The sequence below is a fragment of the Tupaia chinensis genome, unplaced genomic scaffold, assembly GCF_000334495.1.
Source record: "Tupaia chinensis unplaced genomic scaffold, TupChi_1.0 Scaffold000178_1, whole genome shotgun sequence".
Classification (NCBI taxonomy): Eukaryota; Metazoa; Chordata; class Mammalia; order Scandentia; family Tupaiidae; genus Tupaia; species Tupaia belangeri.
The window spans coordinates 453,525-467,586 of record NW_006159653.1 but is presented as its reverse complement, the minus strand read 5'-3'; the positions used below and the strand labels follow the sequence as shown (position 1 = coordinate 467,586).

The 14,062-nt window shown below is 55.7% G+C and overlaps 1 protein-coding gene across 4 annotated transcripts; it reads right to left on the bottom strand.

The window, feature by feature from the left end:
• Positions 1 to 72: 72 nt before the first annotated feature.
• On the bottom strand, positions 73 to 14,056 carry DECR2 (2,4-dienoyl-CoA reductase 2). Of its 4 annotated transcripts, none has more exons than XM_006146348.2 (9): positions 13,976 to 14,056; positions 10,977 to 11,045; positions 9,511 to 9,562; positions 8,938 to 9,073; positions 6,045 to 6,169; positions 5,797 to 5,890; positions 5,523 to 5,627; positions 5,103 to 5,320; positions 73 to 178 (listed from the first exon to the last, which is right to left on the bottom strand). In XM_006146348.2, the coding sequence occupies exons 1-8, from the start codon at positions 14,053 to 14,055 to the stop codon at positions 5,103 to 5,105; spliced, it is 879 nt and encodes a 292-aa protein (XP_006146410.1). In that variant the 5' UTR covers position 14,056; the 3' UTR covers positions 73 to 178. The 4 variants fall into 4 exon arrangements, with proteins under 4 accessions (XP_006146410.1, XP_006146411.1, XP_006146412.1 ...); XM_006146349.2 differs by having other exon boundaries at positions 80 to 175; XM_006146350.2 differs by having other exon boundaries at positions 81 to 209.
• Between the last annotated feature and the right edge of the window lie 6 nt (positions 14,057 to 14,062).

Sequence of the window (14,062 nt, the reverse complement as noted above, 5' to 3'; positions counted from 1 at the left end):
GATGTAGTGTTACAGCTCTTCAGGGTCTCCCAGGTCGTCTGGAGACGACGCAGTGTCAGCTCTTCAGGATCCTCAGGGTCGTCTGGAGACTGCGCGGTGTTTCAGCTCTTCAGGCTCTTCAGTTGTCGTCTTCCTGGTTGTCATCGTTGTCTTCCTGGTGGTCTGTGTTGTCTGTCTACTGTGGGCCAGGCATCGTGGTTATATACACACTGGTGGGTTGTAAACGGTGGGCCGTGATTGGTTATAAACGGTGGGCTGTGATTGGTCGTAAACAGTGGGCTGTGATTGGTTGCTTTTGGGCCAATCATGAGGTGCTGGATATGCAAATTTGAGGGATTCTAGTGGCCAATCAGAGCAAGGTTTCAAAGGTCAGGTTTTTGGAAGGGAACCAATAATGGGAATTGAGTTCTCAATGGAGAAGAGGTGACAGTGTGGCCATCTCCCTGGGGTGATTTCCCACTTTCCCTCTCTCTCTGTCCTCTCTGGCGAATGCATGTGCCTTATGTAAAAAAAAAAGAACGTGTGCATATGTGCCCCAAATCCCAAGAATGGAGAAGAGGTGACAGTGTGGCCATCTCCCTGGGGTGATTTCCCACTTTCCCTCTCTCTCTGTCCTCTCTGGCGAATGCATGTGCCTTATGTAAAAAAAAAAAACTATTTTTAAAAAAAGGAGGAGGGGACCAGCAGTTAGCGTAATGGCTATGTCGCTGGACTCCCATGTAGTTGACCGTGGTTCGCGTCCTGGACCAGGTGGCTTAAAATTCACGCTGGGCGCATGTGCATGCGTGCCCAAGATCCCGAGAGGAGAATGGAGGAGAAGGGATTGCGGCGTGGCCATCACCCCTGGGGGGTGATTTCTCACTGTCTCTCTGTCTCTCTCTGTCTGGTGAGCGCACGTGCCCTATGGCAAAAACCTCTCCAAAAAAAGGAGGCGGCGGCAGGAGTGGCCAAAGCCTATGAGTCGGTTTCTGCACGAGGGTCAGGACTCCTCAGTCCAGGTCCACACGGGCCCTGAGCCTCCTTCCAGAGCTCGGTGCTCTCTCCATCTACAGGGCAGCTGCCCTGTGAGTGTGGGTGGGGATCTGGGATTACTGACTTGAACACAGACCATCTGGTCCTCGCCAAGTCCTGTGGTGGGGATGCACCCCCACTGCTTTGACCTGCGTCCCCAGCTACCGCCCCGCCCCTCCTTGCCACACACACCTAGCCTTCTCACTCCCTTGCCACTGGCCACTGACGTGCTAGGTGTGGCTGTCACCAAGCCCCAGTGGCCATCCTAGCCTGCACCTGGCAGCGGGGCTGGGGGTGGGCCAACTGACCACCACACACAGGTGACGAAAGATGGCTTCCTGTATGGGAGACTGGGTCCGGGACAGCTGCTTCCCAGCCCTCTGTCCTGGAGGGGACATGCCGGTGGGCCATGCAAATGCCATCCTGTCCTCTAGTTGACAGCGGTGACCAGGGGTGTGGAGCACAAGCGGCAGAGAGCCTGGAGGCCTCGGGGCCAGCGAGCCGCAGTCTGGGTTCTCCCGCAGTGTCCCAGGGCCCACCTGCTGCCTTGCCAGTGGGCATGACACCACCACACTCTGGCCCCCCCAAACCAGGATCTCCTTAAACAGGCAAAGCCGAGTGTCCTGGAGTCTCCAGTCACTGCACCCACAAAGGCCAGGGGAGAGGACCCCCTCTCTTGGAATGAGGGCATCTGGGCGATGCTGCCATGTAGCCAGGGCACCCCAACAGCACCCCGACGCGGTGGGGGATGGCCGATGTTGGCCTGTGAGGCCCCTGCAGAAACCAGTTCAGTCTCCCAGCCAGGGCCCAGAGCCTGGAACTGGAGGAGGTGGCTCGGTCTTGGTGGCTCTCGGCTACCCACCAGCCCAACCAGGCCCTGCAACTGGGGGCACAGGCCAGGCTCAGGCAAGGAGGGCCCTGCCTCATGCTTCTGCGAGTGACTGAAACATGAAGAGGGCGTCTGCTAAGGCCACGCTCTGCTCTCTGCCTCCTTCCACTCAGACCAGTGGCACAGGGCCCCATATGCTGCTCAGACGTGGTGTAGACTCAGCTCCTCTTGGGCGGGCGGTGCCAGCTGCCTCCATCTCTCCTAGACAGTACGGCACCCCCACCAGTTGGACCGGGAGTCAGGGAGATTGTCCTGGCAGCTGAGAGGGCAGGAGCCGGCTAAAACGCGTCCACGCTGGAGCCACTGAGACCCAGATGGGAGGACGGAGACCCAGAGCCTGGCAGGGTTCTCCGGCTGTGTCGGGTCTGTGTGCTGGTGTGTCAGGGGTACACTGTGGACTCGGGAAGTCCCCACAGTTCTCCTAAAGCTCTGGACGCAGGTCAGGACAGGATCTGGTGCGGGCCACCCACTCCCAAAGGGGGTACGCTCCTACCAGTCAACCGCGCCTGCCAGCCCAGCCAGCTTCCGCAGGCACTCGGGGGCACGGTGCTGTCTGTGGCTATAAATTCTCCTTTCCGGGTGTGTGCACTCACCAGAGGAGAAAGCACCCTCCCATGGGCCATTGTCTCACCATCCTGTTGGGATTCAGGGCCTGCACATGTGCCCACTGGCTTCTCAGGCCAAGGGCTGGGATCTGAATTGTGGTTGGCCATGTGGGACTTGGGACTTGGGTCCCTTAACCTCCAGGCTACTGGGCTGGCCTGTGGCCATACCTTCTCAATCTCACTTACTATGGCCTGTGCCCTGCTTCCAGACTCCGAACAAGAGGTACTGAGCAGGCTGGACACCAGGTGCGCCCAGGTGTGGCCCCTGCAGCCTAGGAGAGGACTCAGCTAAAACTCTGGCTGAGCCCCTGCTGCTGGCAAGCCCTCGGACGGCCTCTGCTTTCGCACGTGCCCACGTGCCCGGGAGGGATTCCGCCCACGGCAGGCTGAGAACAGTCCCCTAGAGCCCACAGGAGTTGTGAGCTTCACACTGTTCATCCACACGGGCACAAGGGCTCTGGGTCAAGGGTCAAACTCCCTCCTTTCTCAGGAAGCCTGAATGTATTTGGGGTTTGAGGATCCCGGGGTATCCACGAAGGCCCCACCCCGCACTTGGGAAGTGGCAGCTCACCCACTGCTACCTGCACTGGAGCCGGCCAGCCATGCAGACAGATGGCTGGTCCTGAGCCACTCACCTAACTCTGAGCCTGAGCACCTGGGCCTGCCCGGGGAGCCACAGCCGTGCCTGAAGATGAGGGCTTCAGGCACGGGGAAGTGCTTCCGCTACACCGGGAGCAAACGGCAGGACCGGCTGTTTGCAAGCGACAGGCTCCACACAGCCAGCGCAGCGGGGTTTTATGTTTGCCATAGTGCATGTGCTTGCTGGGGAGACACCGAGAAGGGCTACGAAGCCCTCCCCCAGGGCCGCAATCCCTTCTCTGTTCTCTCCTCAGATATGGGGCACACATGTATGCACGCACACAGGCTCAGGGTGAGTTTCAAGCTGCTGGGTCCTGGATTTGAACTGTGGTGGGCCACGTGGGAGCCCAGCACCTTAACCATCACGCCACTTGCTAACTCCCAGTGATTCTTTTCATTATTTTCTTGTATAATTTTTCATTCATTATTTTTTAAATTTTGCTACCAGCGTGCCTGCTCACCAGGAAGAGAGACAAGTGAGAAAGCAAGCCGCCAGGTCCGGGACAGACTGGTCAGCCATGTGGGAGTCCAACGCCTTTAGCCACCGCACCACCTGTGCCCCCCCACCCCCCGTGACTCTCTTTGATTGTGTTTTCATCCTGAGAACTTTGGCAATATCCAGTCCATAGGTTTTCTACAGTAAGATGACATTGAGGGAACCAGCAGTGAGCGTAATGGCTGTCGCTGGACTCCCACGTAGTCAACTGTGGTTCCCGTCCCAGACCCGGTGGCTTAAAACTCACGCCGGGCGCGTGTGCGTGCGTGCCCAAGATCCCGAGAGGAGAACGGAGGAGAAGGGATTGTGGCGTGACCATCCCCCCTGGGGGGTGATTTCTCGCTTTCTGTCTCTCTGTCTCTGTCTCTCTGTCTGTCTGGCGAGCGCACGCGCCCTATAGCGAAAACCTCTCCAAAAAAAAAAAATGAACGACACTGAAAGATAACGTAGCCCCGGGGACCTGCGCTGCGCTGGCCGCGGGACAGAGGCCACGACGGGTGCTGTCCCGGCTCGTGGGCCTCAGAGCCTCAGATGAGCACAAGCCAGGGGACGTGAAGCAGGGGAGCCAAGGCTGCCAAGCCTTGGCCCACGGGGTTGGCCCCGAGATGAGACAGGGTGCTTCTCTTGGCAGGTGGAATGCATGGGGTGGATGCAGAGGTGCCCCAATGGGGCCAGAGGCTCTTTTTCTAAAAATATTATTTAATTTCATTTATTCACTCATTTATTTTAATTTGATCAGAGAGAGATACAGAGAGAAAGAGAGGGGAAGTGAGAAAGCAAGCCACCAAGTCCAGCACTCGAACCGCGGTCAGCCGTGTGGGAGTGTCCAGCACCTTAACCACCATGCCACCTGCTGGTCCCAGGCCAGAGGCTCTTGATTCTCAGCCATACACACTGGCCGGGTGGCTCGGTTAGCTCATCCAGCCTCCCTGGCGTGGCTTCCCTCTGCTGCACAAAGACCCTGGGGTGGGGGGAGAGTGGGATAGGACACACCCTCTATCCAGAGCAGGCAGGCAGGCAGGAGAGAGGCCTTGGCCATGCAGGCCCACAGCATCCTGGCCACACCCCTCCCTCTCGACTCATCTGACATCGGTGTGGACAGGGGCAAGCCCGCTGTGCTGCCTGGCAGCTTCTGCCCAACAACTCGGCCAGGGAGGGTGAGTGTGCAAATGGCATAGTCCCCGAGGAAGGGGACAGCAGGCCCCAGTGGATTCGGACGTGAGGGTCTGGCCTGGCTGCATGCCAGGAGTGCTCCCTGGAAGAGCCCTGCAGGAGGCGGCCAGGTCAGGAGCAGGCTGCTCCTCAGAAAGCCCCTGCTGTAGCCCTGTGGCATCGGCAGAACACCCACAGAGGCCATGTCACTAGGGATGACCAGGTGTCACCGCCTCAACCTCCTGCAGCAGCCCAGGGCCGAGCTGGGCCAGGGGAGAGGAGGGAGACAGAGGGCAAGCAGGCGCCTCACCTAGAGCTTGGCAGAGGAGGAAGCAGGACCCAGCAGCCCCTGGGTGTCATTGGGTAACGCCAGCCACGCCCCGCCATCGACCACCAGCACAGTCCCCGTCACGTAGGACGCCAGCGGGCTGGCCAGGTAGAGGGCGCCGTGGGCAACTTCTGTCTTGTTCCCCAGCCTCCGCAGGGGGCTCTGCAGGCTGCGTGTGCTCCAACTGGCTGGGGGGCCACCTGCAGGCAGCAGGAAGCTCAGGCGTACCCAGGAGCCCTCCCCACCAGTTCCTGTATGTGTAGGGCTGGCAGAGTCACCACAGCAACCAGCACAGGTGTTCAGCCTCTACCCTGCAAAGCTCTCGGAGCGTCAGGGGGTGGTCGGTGCCCCAGGCGGGGGACAATCTGTGGGAGCCCTGGGCTCCCCAAAAGCCCTACCTACCCAGTCGCCGTAACCCCTCCGTGCCACTGATGGGGCCAGGGGCGAGGCTGTTGACACGAACGTTCCAGGGACCCCACTCCACAGCCAAGTGCCGCGTCATCGCGTCTGCAGGACAGAGGGAGTGAGGGGCACACAGGCAGCTGGCCTCCCGGGCGCAGGGCCGATGCCAGGCCTTGCTGCTGCCCGCGGCCAAGCTCAGCTGCAGCAAAGACTGCCAGACTCCCGGACAGCAGGGACAGGAGCCCACTCGGACCGGGCAGGCCACAGCACCTACCCACGGCCGCCTTGGCAGAGCCCGCGTGCACCTGCAGCGCCTGCCCCCGGACGCCCAGGGTCGCAGTGATGTTCACGATCACGCCTCCACGGTCCTGCAACACACCAGCAGTGGGTGGTGGGCAGTGAGCTGAGCTGGGTGGGGCCTGCCTGAGGCGACACCCACACGGAAGCACTCCCCGTAGGGCACACAGGACACACCAGCAGTGGGTGGTGAGCTGGGCCTAGCGGGGCTGAGGCGACACTCACCCGGAAGCACTTCTCGTAGAGCACACGAGACACATTGAAGGTGCCGATGGTGTCGATGTCAACCACGGTCTTGAAGGCATTGAAGGACATGGCGCCGGCGGGGCACAGGAAGTTCCCAGCTGCACCTGCAGAGGGCAAAGCAGGTGGTGCAGGGACCTGGGAGGGGCAGCGCAGGCACAGGCGCCCAGACCCCCCCTGCGCACGCTCAGTGAGGTCTGGGTGAGACGGGAGGAAGACCCGAGCGTGCAGCCAGGTTCCTGAATGGCAGGGCAAGGCAGGCCGTCACGGGTGAGTTTGGTCCCTCCAAAAGACAGGCACTGTGGTGTGGCCCTATCTGGAAATGGGGTCCTGTGGAGGTTAATAGGTCAGTGTGAGGTCACGTCAGATTGGGGCAGGCCTAGACCGGACAGTGGAAAAGCTTCTATTTTTGAGAGATTTTTTATATAGGGCACATGCGCTCGCCGGAGAAGCAGAGATAAACAAAGGACAAAGTGAGAAATCACAATCTCTTCTCCTCTACTCTCCTCTTGGGATCTTGGGAGTCCGGCGACGTAACCCTAACCCTAGCCCCTACTCTATCTGCTGGTCCCAACTATTTTGAGAGAGTTTTGTTATAGGGTGCGTGCATTCACTAGAGAAATAGAGACAGACACAGAAAGTGAGAGATAACCCTCCAGGGATATAGACACACCACAATCTCTCCTCTTCCATTCTCCTCGCAAAATTTTGGGCATAGGGACCAGCAGTTGGCATAATGGCTACGTCGCTGGACTCCCATGCAGTCAACCGCAGTTTGAGTCCCGGACCTGGTGGCTTAAACTCACGCCAGGCGCGTGTGCGTGCGTGCCCAAGATCCCGAGAGGAGAATGGAGGAGAAGGTATTGCGGCATGGCCATCCCTGGGGGGTGATTTCTCGCTTTCTGTCTCTCTGTCTCTCTCTTTGTCTGGCGAGCGCACGCGCCCTATAGAGAAAACCTCTCAGAAAAAAAAGGATTTGGGGCATGCACGTACAAGTGCCTGGTGTGTGTTTGTTTGTAAAATAAATAAATAGGAGCAGGCAGGCGGCGTGGTGGTTAAGGGTGCTGGACTCCCACATGGCCAGCCATGGTTCGAGTTCTGTACCTGATGGCTTGATTTCTCTCTCTTTCTGTCTCCCTCCCTCTTTGGTCAAAATAAAATAAAGTTAAATTAAAAAAATAATTCTTGGGAACCAACAGTTAGCATAATGGCTATGTCGCTGAACTCCCACGTAGTCGACCGCAGTTCGAGTCCCGGACCCGGTGGCTTAAAACTCACGCCGGGCGCGTGTACATGCGTGCCCAAGAACCCAAGAGGAGAATGGAGGAGAAGGGATTGCGGTGTGACCCTCCCCGCCCCTCGGGGGTGGTTTCTCGCTTTCTGTCTCTATGTCTCTCTGGCGAACGCGCGTGCCCTATAGCGGAAAAAAAACATAACAATAAAAAAATAATAATTCTTTAAAAAAAATAAATAGGGGACCGGCGGGTGGTGTGGTGATTAAGGTGCTGGACACTCCCACATGGCTGACCATGGTTCAAGTCCTGGACCTGGTGGCTTGCTTTCCAACTTTCTTCTTTGTCTCTGTGTGTGTCTCTCTCTGGTCAAATTTAAATAAATGAATGAATGAATTTTTTTTTTTTTTTTTTTTACGACTACGCCGCAGTACAACGACATAGCCATTACGCTAACTGCTGGTTAAATTCTTTAAAAAAAAGAAATTAATTTATTTATTTATTCATGGGAAATCACCCTGGGGGGTGATTTCTCGCTTTCTGTCTTCCTGGTGAGTGCATGTGCCCTGTAGCAAAAACCTCTCAAAAAAAAAATGGGACCAGCAATTAGCGTAATGGCTATGTCGCTGGACTCCCACGTAGTCAACCGCGGTTCGAGTCCTGGACCTGGTGGCTTAAACTCACACTGGGCGCGTGTGTGCATGCCCAAGATCCCTAGAGGAGAATGGAGGAGAAGGGATTGCAGTGTGGCCATCCCCCCTGGGGGGTGATTTCTCGCTTTCTGTCTCTCTGTCTCTGTCTGTCTGGCAAGCGCACATACCCTATAGCAAAAAACTCTCCAAAATAAATAAATAAATAAATAATGCCAGCATATGTGCATGTGTGCCCAAAATATGAGAGGAGAATAGAGGAGAAGGGATTCTAGCACGCTCCCCTGCCAGGATGTGATTTCTCACCCCTTCTGTCTGTCTGGCACACACATGCGCCCAATAACAAAGAGAAATGACTCGCAGAGCAGACCTGGCCATGGGCTCTGGGTTCTGAGCAGTAACATCGACGCTGGTTCATGAAGTGATTTGTGCAAGATGAACGGGAGACGCAGGGGCCAGAACGTGGGACAAGTCCCACCTGCTTAAGGACCCTGTGAATCTCAGCCTGTACTAGCGAATGGAGGCCTGGGCCAGGGGTGGCACGGTGGTCAGGGTGTCGGGCTCCCACAGTGCTGGCAACACACCAAGTGCTGGATCTAGTGGCTCGAAACACACCGGGCACGTGTGTGTGCACCCAAAGCCCCCAGGAAAATGAAGGAGGCAGTGTGGCCAACCCCACTAGGGGGTGATCTCCCTCTCCCTCTCTGTCTCCAGCAAGTGCATGTACCTGACGGCAAAACCTAAAACAAACAAAAGTAGAAGTCACTCACTCCCTTCCTCAAGGGCCCCAACTGGGAACAGCAAGGCTCCGAGGCGTCCACTGGAGCTGCAGTTGCGCTGACCGACCACCAGAAGGCACCGGCAGGCCCAGGCGGAGGCTGCCCTGGGCAGGCACTCAGGCTTCCAGCCTGTCCCTAACTCGGGACCAGGCTTGGCCTCAGCATGGCACTATCGATCTACCGGAAGTCCCCTGGCCTCACCACTCAAACTCACCGTTAACAAGAATGTCAATTTTGCCAAACTCCTTTAGGGCCTGGTCCACAGCGGCTGTGACGGCTGCAGGAGCTCGGACGTCCATGGACAGAGGGAGGCACCGCCGGCCAGTAGCAGAAGCCAGCTTCCTGGCAGCCTGTAGGCCAGATGGGGAGGAGAGAGGTGGGCAGCAGCTCGTCCAGGGAGCGGCCTGGAGTCTGACGCAGACAGCACGTGCAGGACTGACTCCAGGGAGCACAGTGTGCAGCCACTTCTCCTAGGCCACACACCTGCTGCGTACTTGTGAGACCCACTTCACCTGCCGCCTATCCCAGAATCTCCCTAGCCTTCAGGCCGCTGCTGTGGGTGTGGGAAACGCAAGCAGGCGGAGGTGTGGGCCGCCTTCACACCCAGTGACCCCAGGGGTCTCTCAGGGGGAGCACATCACCCCACATGAAGAGCTGACAGGGTTTTGTTACAGCATGGGGCCACTTCCCCTGCAGCTCCGTGTTTGAAGCAAGTTCTGATGTCGCCGTCCCCTGGGTCTGGGGACCTTCCTAGCCCAGGCTCCAGCTGCAGGAGAGGCCCTCTCACCATGGACACTCTTGACAGGCTCCTGCTGGCGATGACCGTGTGGCAACCATGCCTGCAAAAGCAGAGGGCTGTGAGCGGCGGGCGTCAGGACGAGGCCTGAGGACAAAGGCAGGGAGCAGCTGCCCGCAGTGCAGAGCTCCCCCAGGCTTACCAGGAGGAAGGTCACACAGGACAGAGACCACCAGAGCAGAGGGCGCAGGGCCGAGCTGGGCAGCTCTCGGGGCCCTGGGGTGTCACCCGGGGTATCCCATCCACACAGGAACGTGGGCCATGTCCCAGATACCATGAATGTGCCACCAGGCCCACACCGGCAGGCCAGCCGGGTACCCGGGCTCAGCCTTGCAAACCTGCCCGTCCCAGTGGCACTGGGCACCTCTCTGCCCATCTTCCAGTCAGCCATAGTGACAGTGACCACCTGCTAGCAGGCTCCACAGTCTGCGTCATTCTCAAAACACTCAGCCCCAATGGCCCACTCTGCTCAGAACAGCATGCACAAAGCCACCAATGCAGGCTCAGCGGGTGGAGTGGTGGTTAAGGCGCTGGACTCCCACGTAACCGACCACGGTTTGCGTCTTGGATCTGGTGGCTTGCTTTCTCACTTTCCCTCTCTGTGTGTCTTTCTCTGCTCAAATGGAAATGATTGAATGAATAAATAAAATTAAATAATTTTTTTTTGAGAAGTTTTTGCTATAGGGCGCGGGGCGCGTACCCAGAAAGACAGAGAGAGACAGAGAGACAGAAAGCGAGAAATCATCCCCGGGGCGGGGGCTGGCCACACCACAATCTCTTCTCCTCTATCCTCCTCTCAGGATCTTGAGCACACACACACACGTGCCCAGTGTGGGTTTAAACCACTGGGTCTGATATTCGAACCACAATCAACTACATGGGAGTCCAACAATATAGCCATTACGCCAATTGCTAGTCCCTAAAGAAATAATTCTCTTTTTAAAATTATTTATTTTTATTCACTCATTCATTTATTTCAATTTGACGACAGAGAGAGAGTGAGAAAGCAAGCCACCAGGTCTGGGACTCGAACTGTGGTTGGCCATGTGGGTTTGTTCAGCACCTTAACTGCCACACTACCTGCTGGTCCCTAAATAAATAATTCTTAAAAAAAAAAAAAGGCAAGCCACCAATTCATGAGAACAGGGCACCTGGGATGGGTGGACCTGTATGAAAAGCAGGGTCCAGGGAGAACTGTGGAAGGGCCCTCTCCTCTCACCTCAGCCTAACTCTGGCTCTGCCAGGTGACAAGCTGTGACTCCATGAAGCCACGGAACTTGTGCCCAAGAGACCCTGCTCTGCAGGGCACAGGAGTCTGATGGGCCCCAGAGCAGCACCTGAACCTCTGGGGGTGGGCATCCGCTGCCCCTTCCCTGGAGGAGGGCCTCCACCCCAGCACCCCATGGTCCTGAAGGCCCAGGAAGGAGCCTAGGGCAGGGCTCCAGTGCACCACTTACCGCATGAAAATCTCCGCAATCCGGAACCCAATCCCAGAGCCACCACCAGTGATAAAGGCCACTTTGTCCCTGAGAAAAGAAAAAGGAAGATCCTTAAAAATTCTTTTGGGGGCCAGGAGGTGGCGTGGTGGTAAGGAGCTGGGCTCCCATATGACAGACTGCAGTTCAAGTCCCAGACTGAAGGCTTGCTTTCTCACTTTCCCTCTCTCTTTTATTTATTTAATTATATATTTATTAATAATTGATTTATTTAGCTTTATTTATTTATTTATCTTTATCAGAGAAAGACAGAGCAAGACAGAGAGGTAAAGTAAGAAAGCAAGCCGCCAGGTCTGGGACTTGAAGCACAGCTGGCCATGTGAGAGTGCAACATCCTTAACCACCATGCCACCTGCTGGCCCCTCTGTATTTTTTAAAAGAGGTTTTGGGGAACCAGCAGTTAGCATAATGCTATATCACTGAACTCCCATGTTGCCGACTGCAGTTTGAGTTCCGGACCCAGACCCGGTGGCTTAAACTCACACTGGGCCAGAGAGGAGAATGGAGAAGGGACTGCGGCATGGCCATCCCCCCTGGGGGTGATTTCTCGCTTTCTGCCTCTCTCTGTCTGGCGAGCGCACATGCCCTATAGCAAAAATAAAAAGAGGTTTTGGTCTTAGGGCATGTGCCCTTGCCGGGGAAACAGAAAGACAGAGACAGTGAGAAAGTGAGAAATCACCCCCAAGGGGGCAAGGCCACACTGCAGTCCCTTCCTCTCCACTCTCCTCCTGGGAACATGGGCACACATCCACATGTGCCCAGTATGAGTTCTGTTTTTGTTTTTTGAGAGGTTTTTGCTATAGGTCACGTGTGCTCATCAGACAAACAGACAGAAAACAAGAAATTACCCCCCAGAGGGGACAGCCACACCGCAATCCCTTCTCCTCCGTTCTCCTCCTGGGATACTGTGCACGCATACACACGCACCTGGCGTGAGTTTAAGCCACCGAGTCTAGAACTCGAACCACAGTCAATCACATGGGAGTTCAGTAACACAGCCATTACGCCATCAGCTGGTCCCGCCCAGTGTGAGTTTTAAGCCACCACCAGGTCCAGGACTTGAACTGTAGTTGGTCAGGTGAGCGTCCAGCAATGTAACCACTGTGCCGTCTGCTGGCCCCCTTTCCCTCTTTTTCTCTCTCTCCCTGGTGAGCACGTGTGCCCTAAAGCAAATTTAAAAAATAATAAAGTTAATAACTTTGGGGGCCCAGCAGGTGGCGTAGTGGTTAAGGGCGCTGGACTCCCACGTGACCAACAGCAGTTCCAGTCCCAGACCTGGCAGCTTGCTTTCTCACTTTCACTTTCTCTCCATCCCTCTCTGATCAAATTAAAAGAAATAAAGTTAAATAAAATAATTCTTTAAAAAGTAATAATTTTTATTAAATTATGTATTTAATTTTATTCACTATTATTTCTTTTCATGTTCCTCAGAGACAGACAGAGAGAGAGAGGGAAAGTGAGAAAGCAAGCTGCCAGGTCTGGGACAAGAACTGTGGCTGGCCCCGTGGGAGTCCAGCACCTTAGCCACTATGCCACCTGCTGGCCCTCAAATTAATTTTTTAAAGGCTTTTTATAAAGCCTGTAGGTGGCATGGTAGTTAAAATCATGTGGACTCCCATATGGCCAACTACGGTTAGAGCCCTGGACCTAGCAGCTTGCTCTCTCACCTTTTAGCTTGCTCTCTGTTTCTGTCACTCTCTGGTGATCGCATGTGCCCAGTAGCAAATTTATAATAATAACAAAGTTTTTTTTTTTTGGAGAGATTTTCGCTATAGGGCGCGTGCGCTCGCCAGACAGAGAGAGACATAGAGACAGAAAGCGGGAAATTACCCCCCAGGGGGGGTGGTCACGCCGTAATCCCTTCTCCATTCTCCTCTCGGGATCTTGGGCATGCACGCACGCACACGCGCCCGGCGTGAGTTTTAAGCCACCGGGTCCGGGACACGAACCGCAGTCGACTACGTGGGAGTCCAGCGACATAGCCATTACGCTAACTGCTGGTTCCCAATAACAAGAGTATTTTATAAAGGCTCTTTAAAAAGGCTGTGGAGAGGGAGCAGCACATGGTGTAATGGTTATGTTGCTGGACTCCCACAGTCGACCAACCATGGTTCAAGTCCTGGACTTGGTGGCTTAAAACTCACACCAGACACGTAAATACCTAAAATTCTGAGAAGAGACTGGAGTAGAAGGGGTTAGGGGTTGGCTGTCCCCCCTTAGGGGCAATTTCTTGCTTTCTGTCTCTCTTGTGAGCGCAAGACCAACAGCAAAAAATCTAAAAAAAAAAAAAAAAAAGGCTGTGGAGGCATGTCTAGCAATTTGCCTGGTGGCTGAGGAGCTAGACTCCCATAGAGGCTATTGTGGTTCAAGTCCCACACTTGGCAGCTAGCTTTCTCGCTTTACTTTTCTGTCTTTCACTGGTCAAACTTTTTTAAAAAATTATTAAACAAACGGATTTTTTTAATTACAAAAATAAAAAGGCTGTTGGGACTGGCAGATAGTGTGGTGGTTAAGGGCACTGGACTCCCACACGGCCGACCACAGTTCGAGTCCTGGACCTGGTGGCTTGCTTCCTCTCTTTCTCTCTGATAAACACATATACCCTATAGCAAATTAGATAATAATAAATAAAATGACTTTAAAGACTGGCACCCCTGGGCCCCTGGGTCTTCCGGGAAAATGATCTCCAGCTCAGACCCTCTGTTCAGAAAGTAACCAAGTCAGACTCGTTCATAAAACACGCGAGGGTTTCTTCCGCACCCGGCCTCCCAAGATGCCCAGGCCAGCGGGTCACGGTCCACCGCCATCACGCCTCCCTCGCAGGGCCAAGGTCAGAGTGCATCCGGGCCCCCGCCTCCCAGCAGCGGCGCGCTCGCTCTCCAGGAGCTGCACACCCACTCTGCCCCCGGGCGTCCCCGAGCCCAGGCTCCGCTCCCCGGGACGGCGCCGCGAGCGCTCACCGGAGCAGGTCCGGGCAGAAAAGGTGGCGATACTCAGGGAGGCAGTCGTCCTCAGCAACGTCGGGCGGCGGCTGGGCCATGGCGACC

Bases quoted from the DNA above. Each gene is read 5' to 3' on its own strand.
- DECR2 (XM_006146348.2), bottom strand. From the start codon at position 14,055: ATGGCCCAGCCGCCGCCCGACGTTGCTGAGGACGACTGCCTCCCTGAG. The intron at 9,563-10,976 runs GTAAGTGGTGCA...CTGCTTTTGCAG, and splicing joins ATTGCGGAGATTTTCATGCG to GCATGGTTGCCACACGGTCA. The intron at 5,891-6,044 runs GTGAGTGTCGCC...GGTGTGTTGCAG, and splicing joins TCTACGAGAAGTGCTTCCGG to GACCGTGGAGGCGTGATCGT.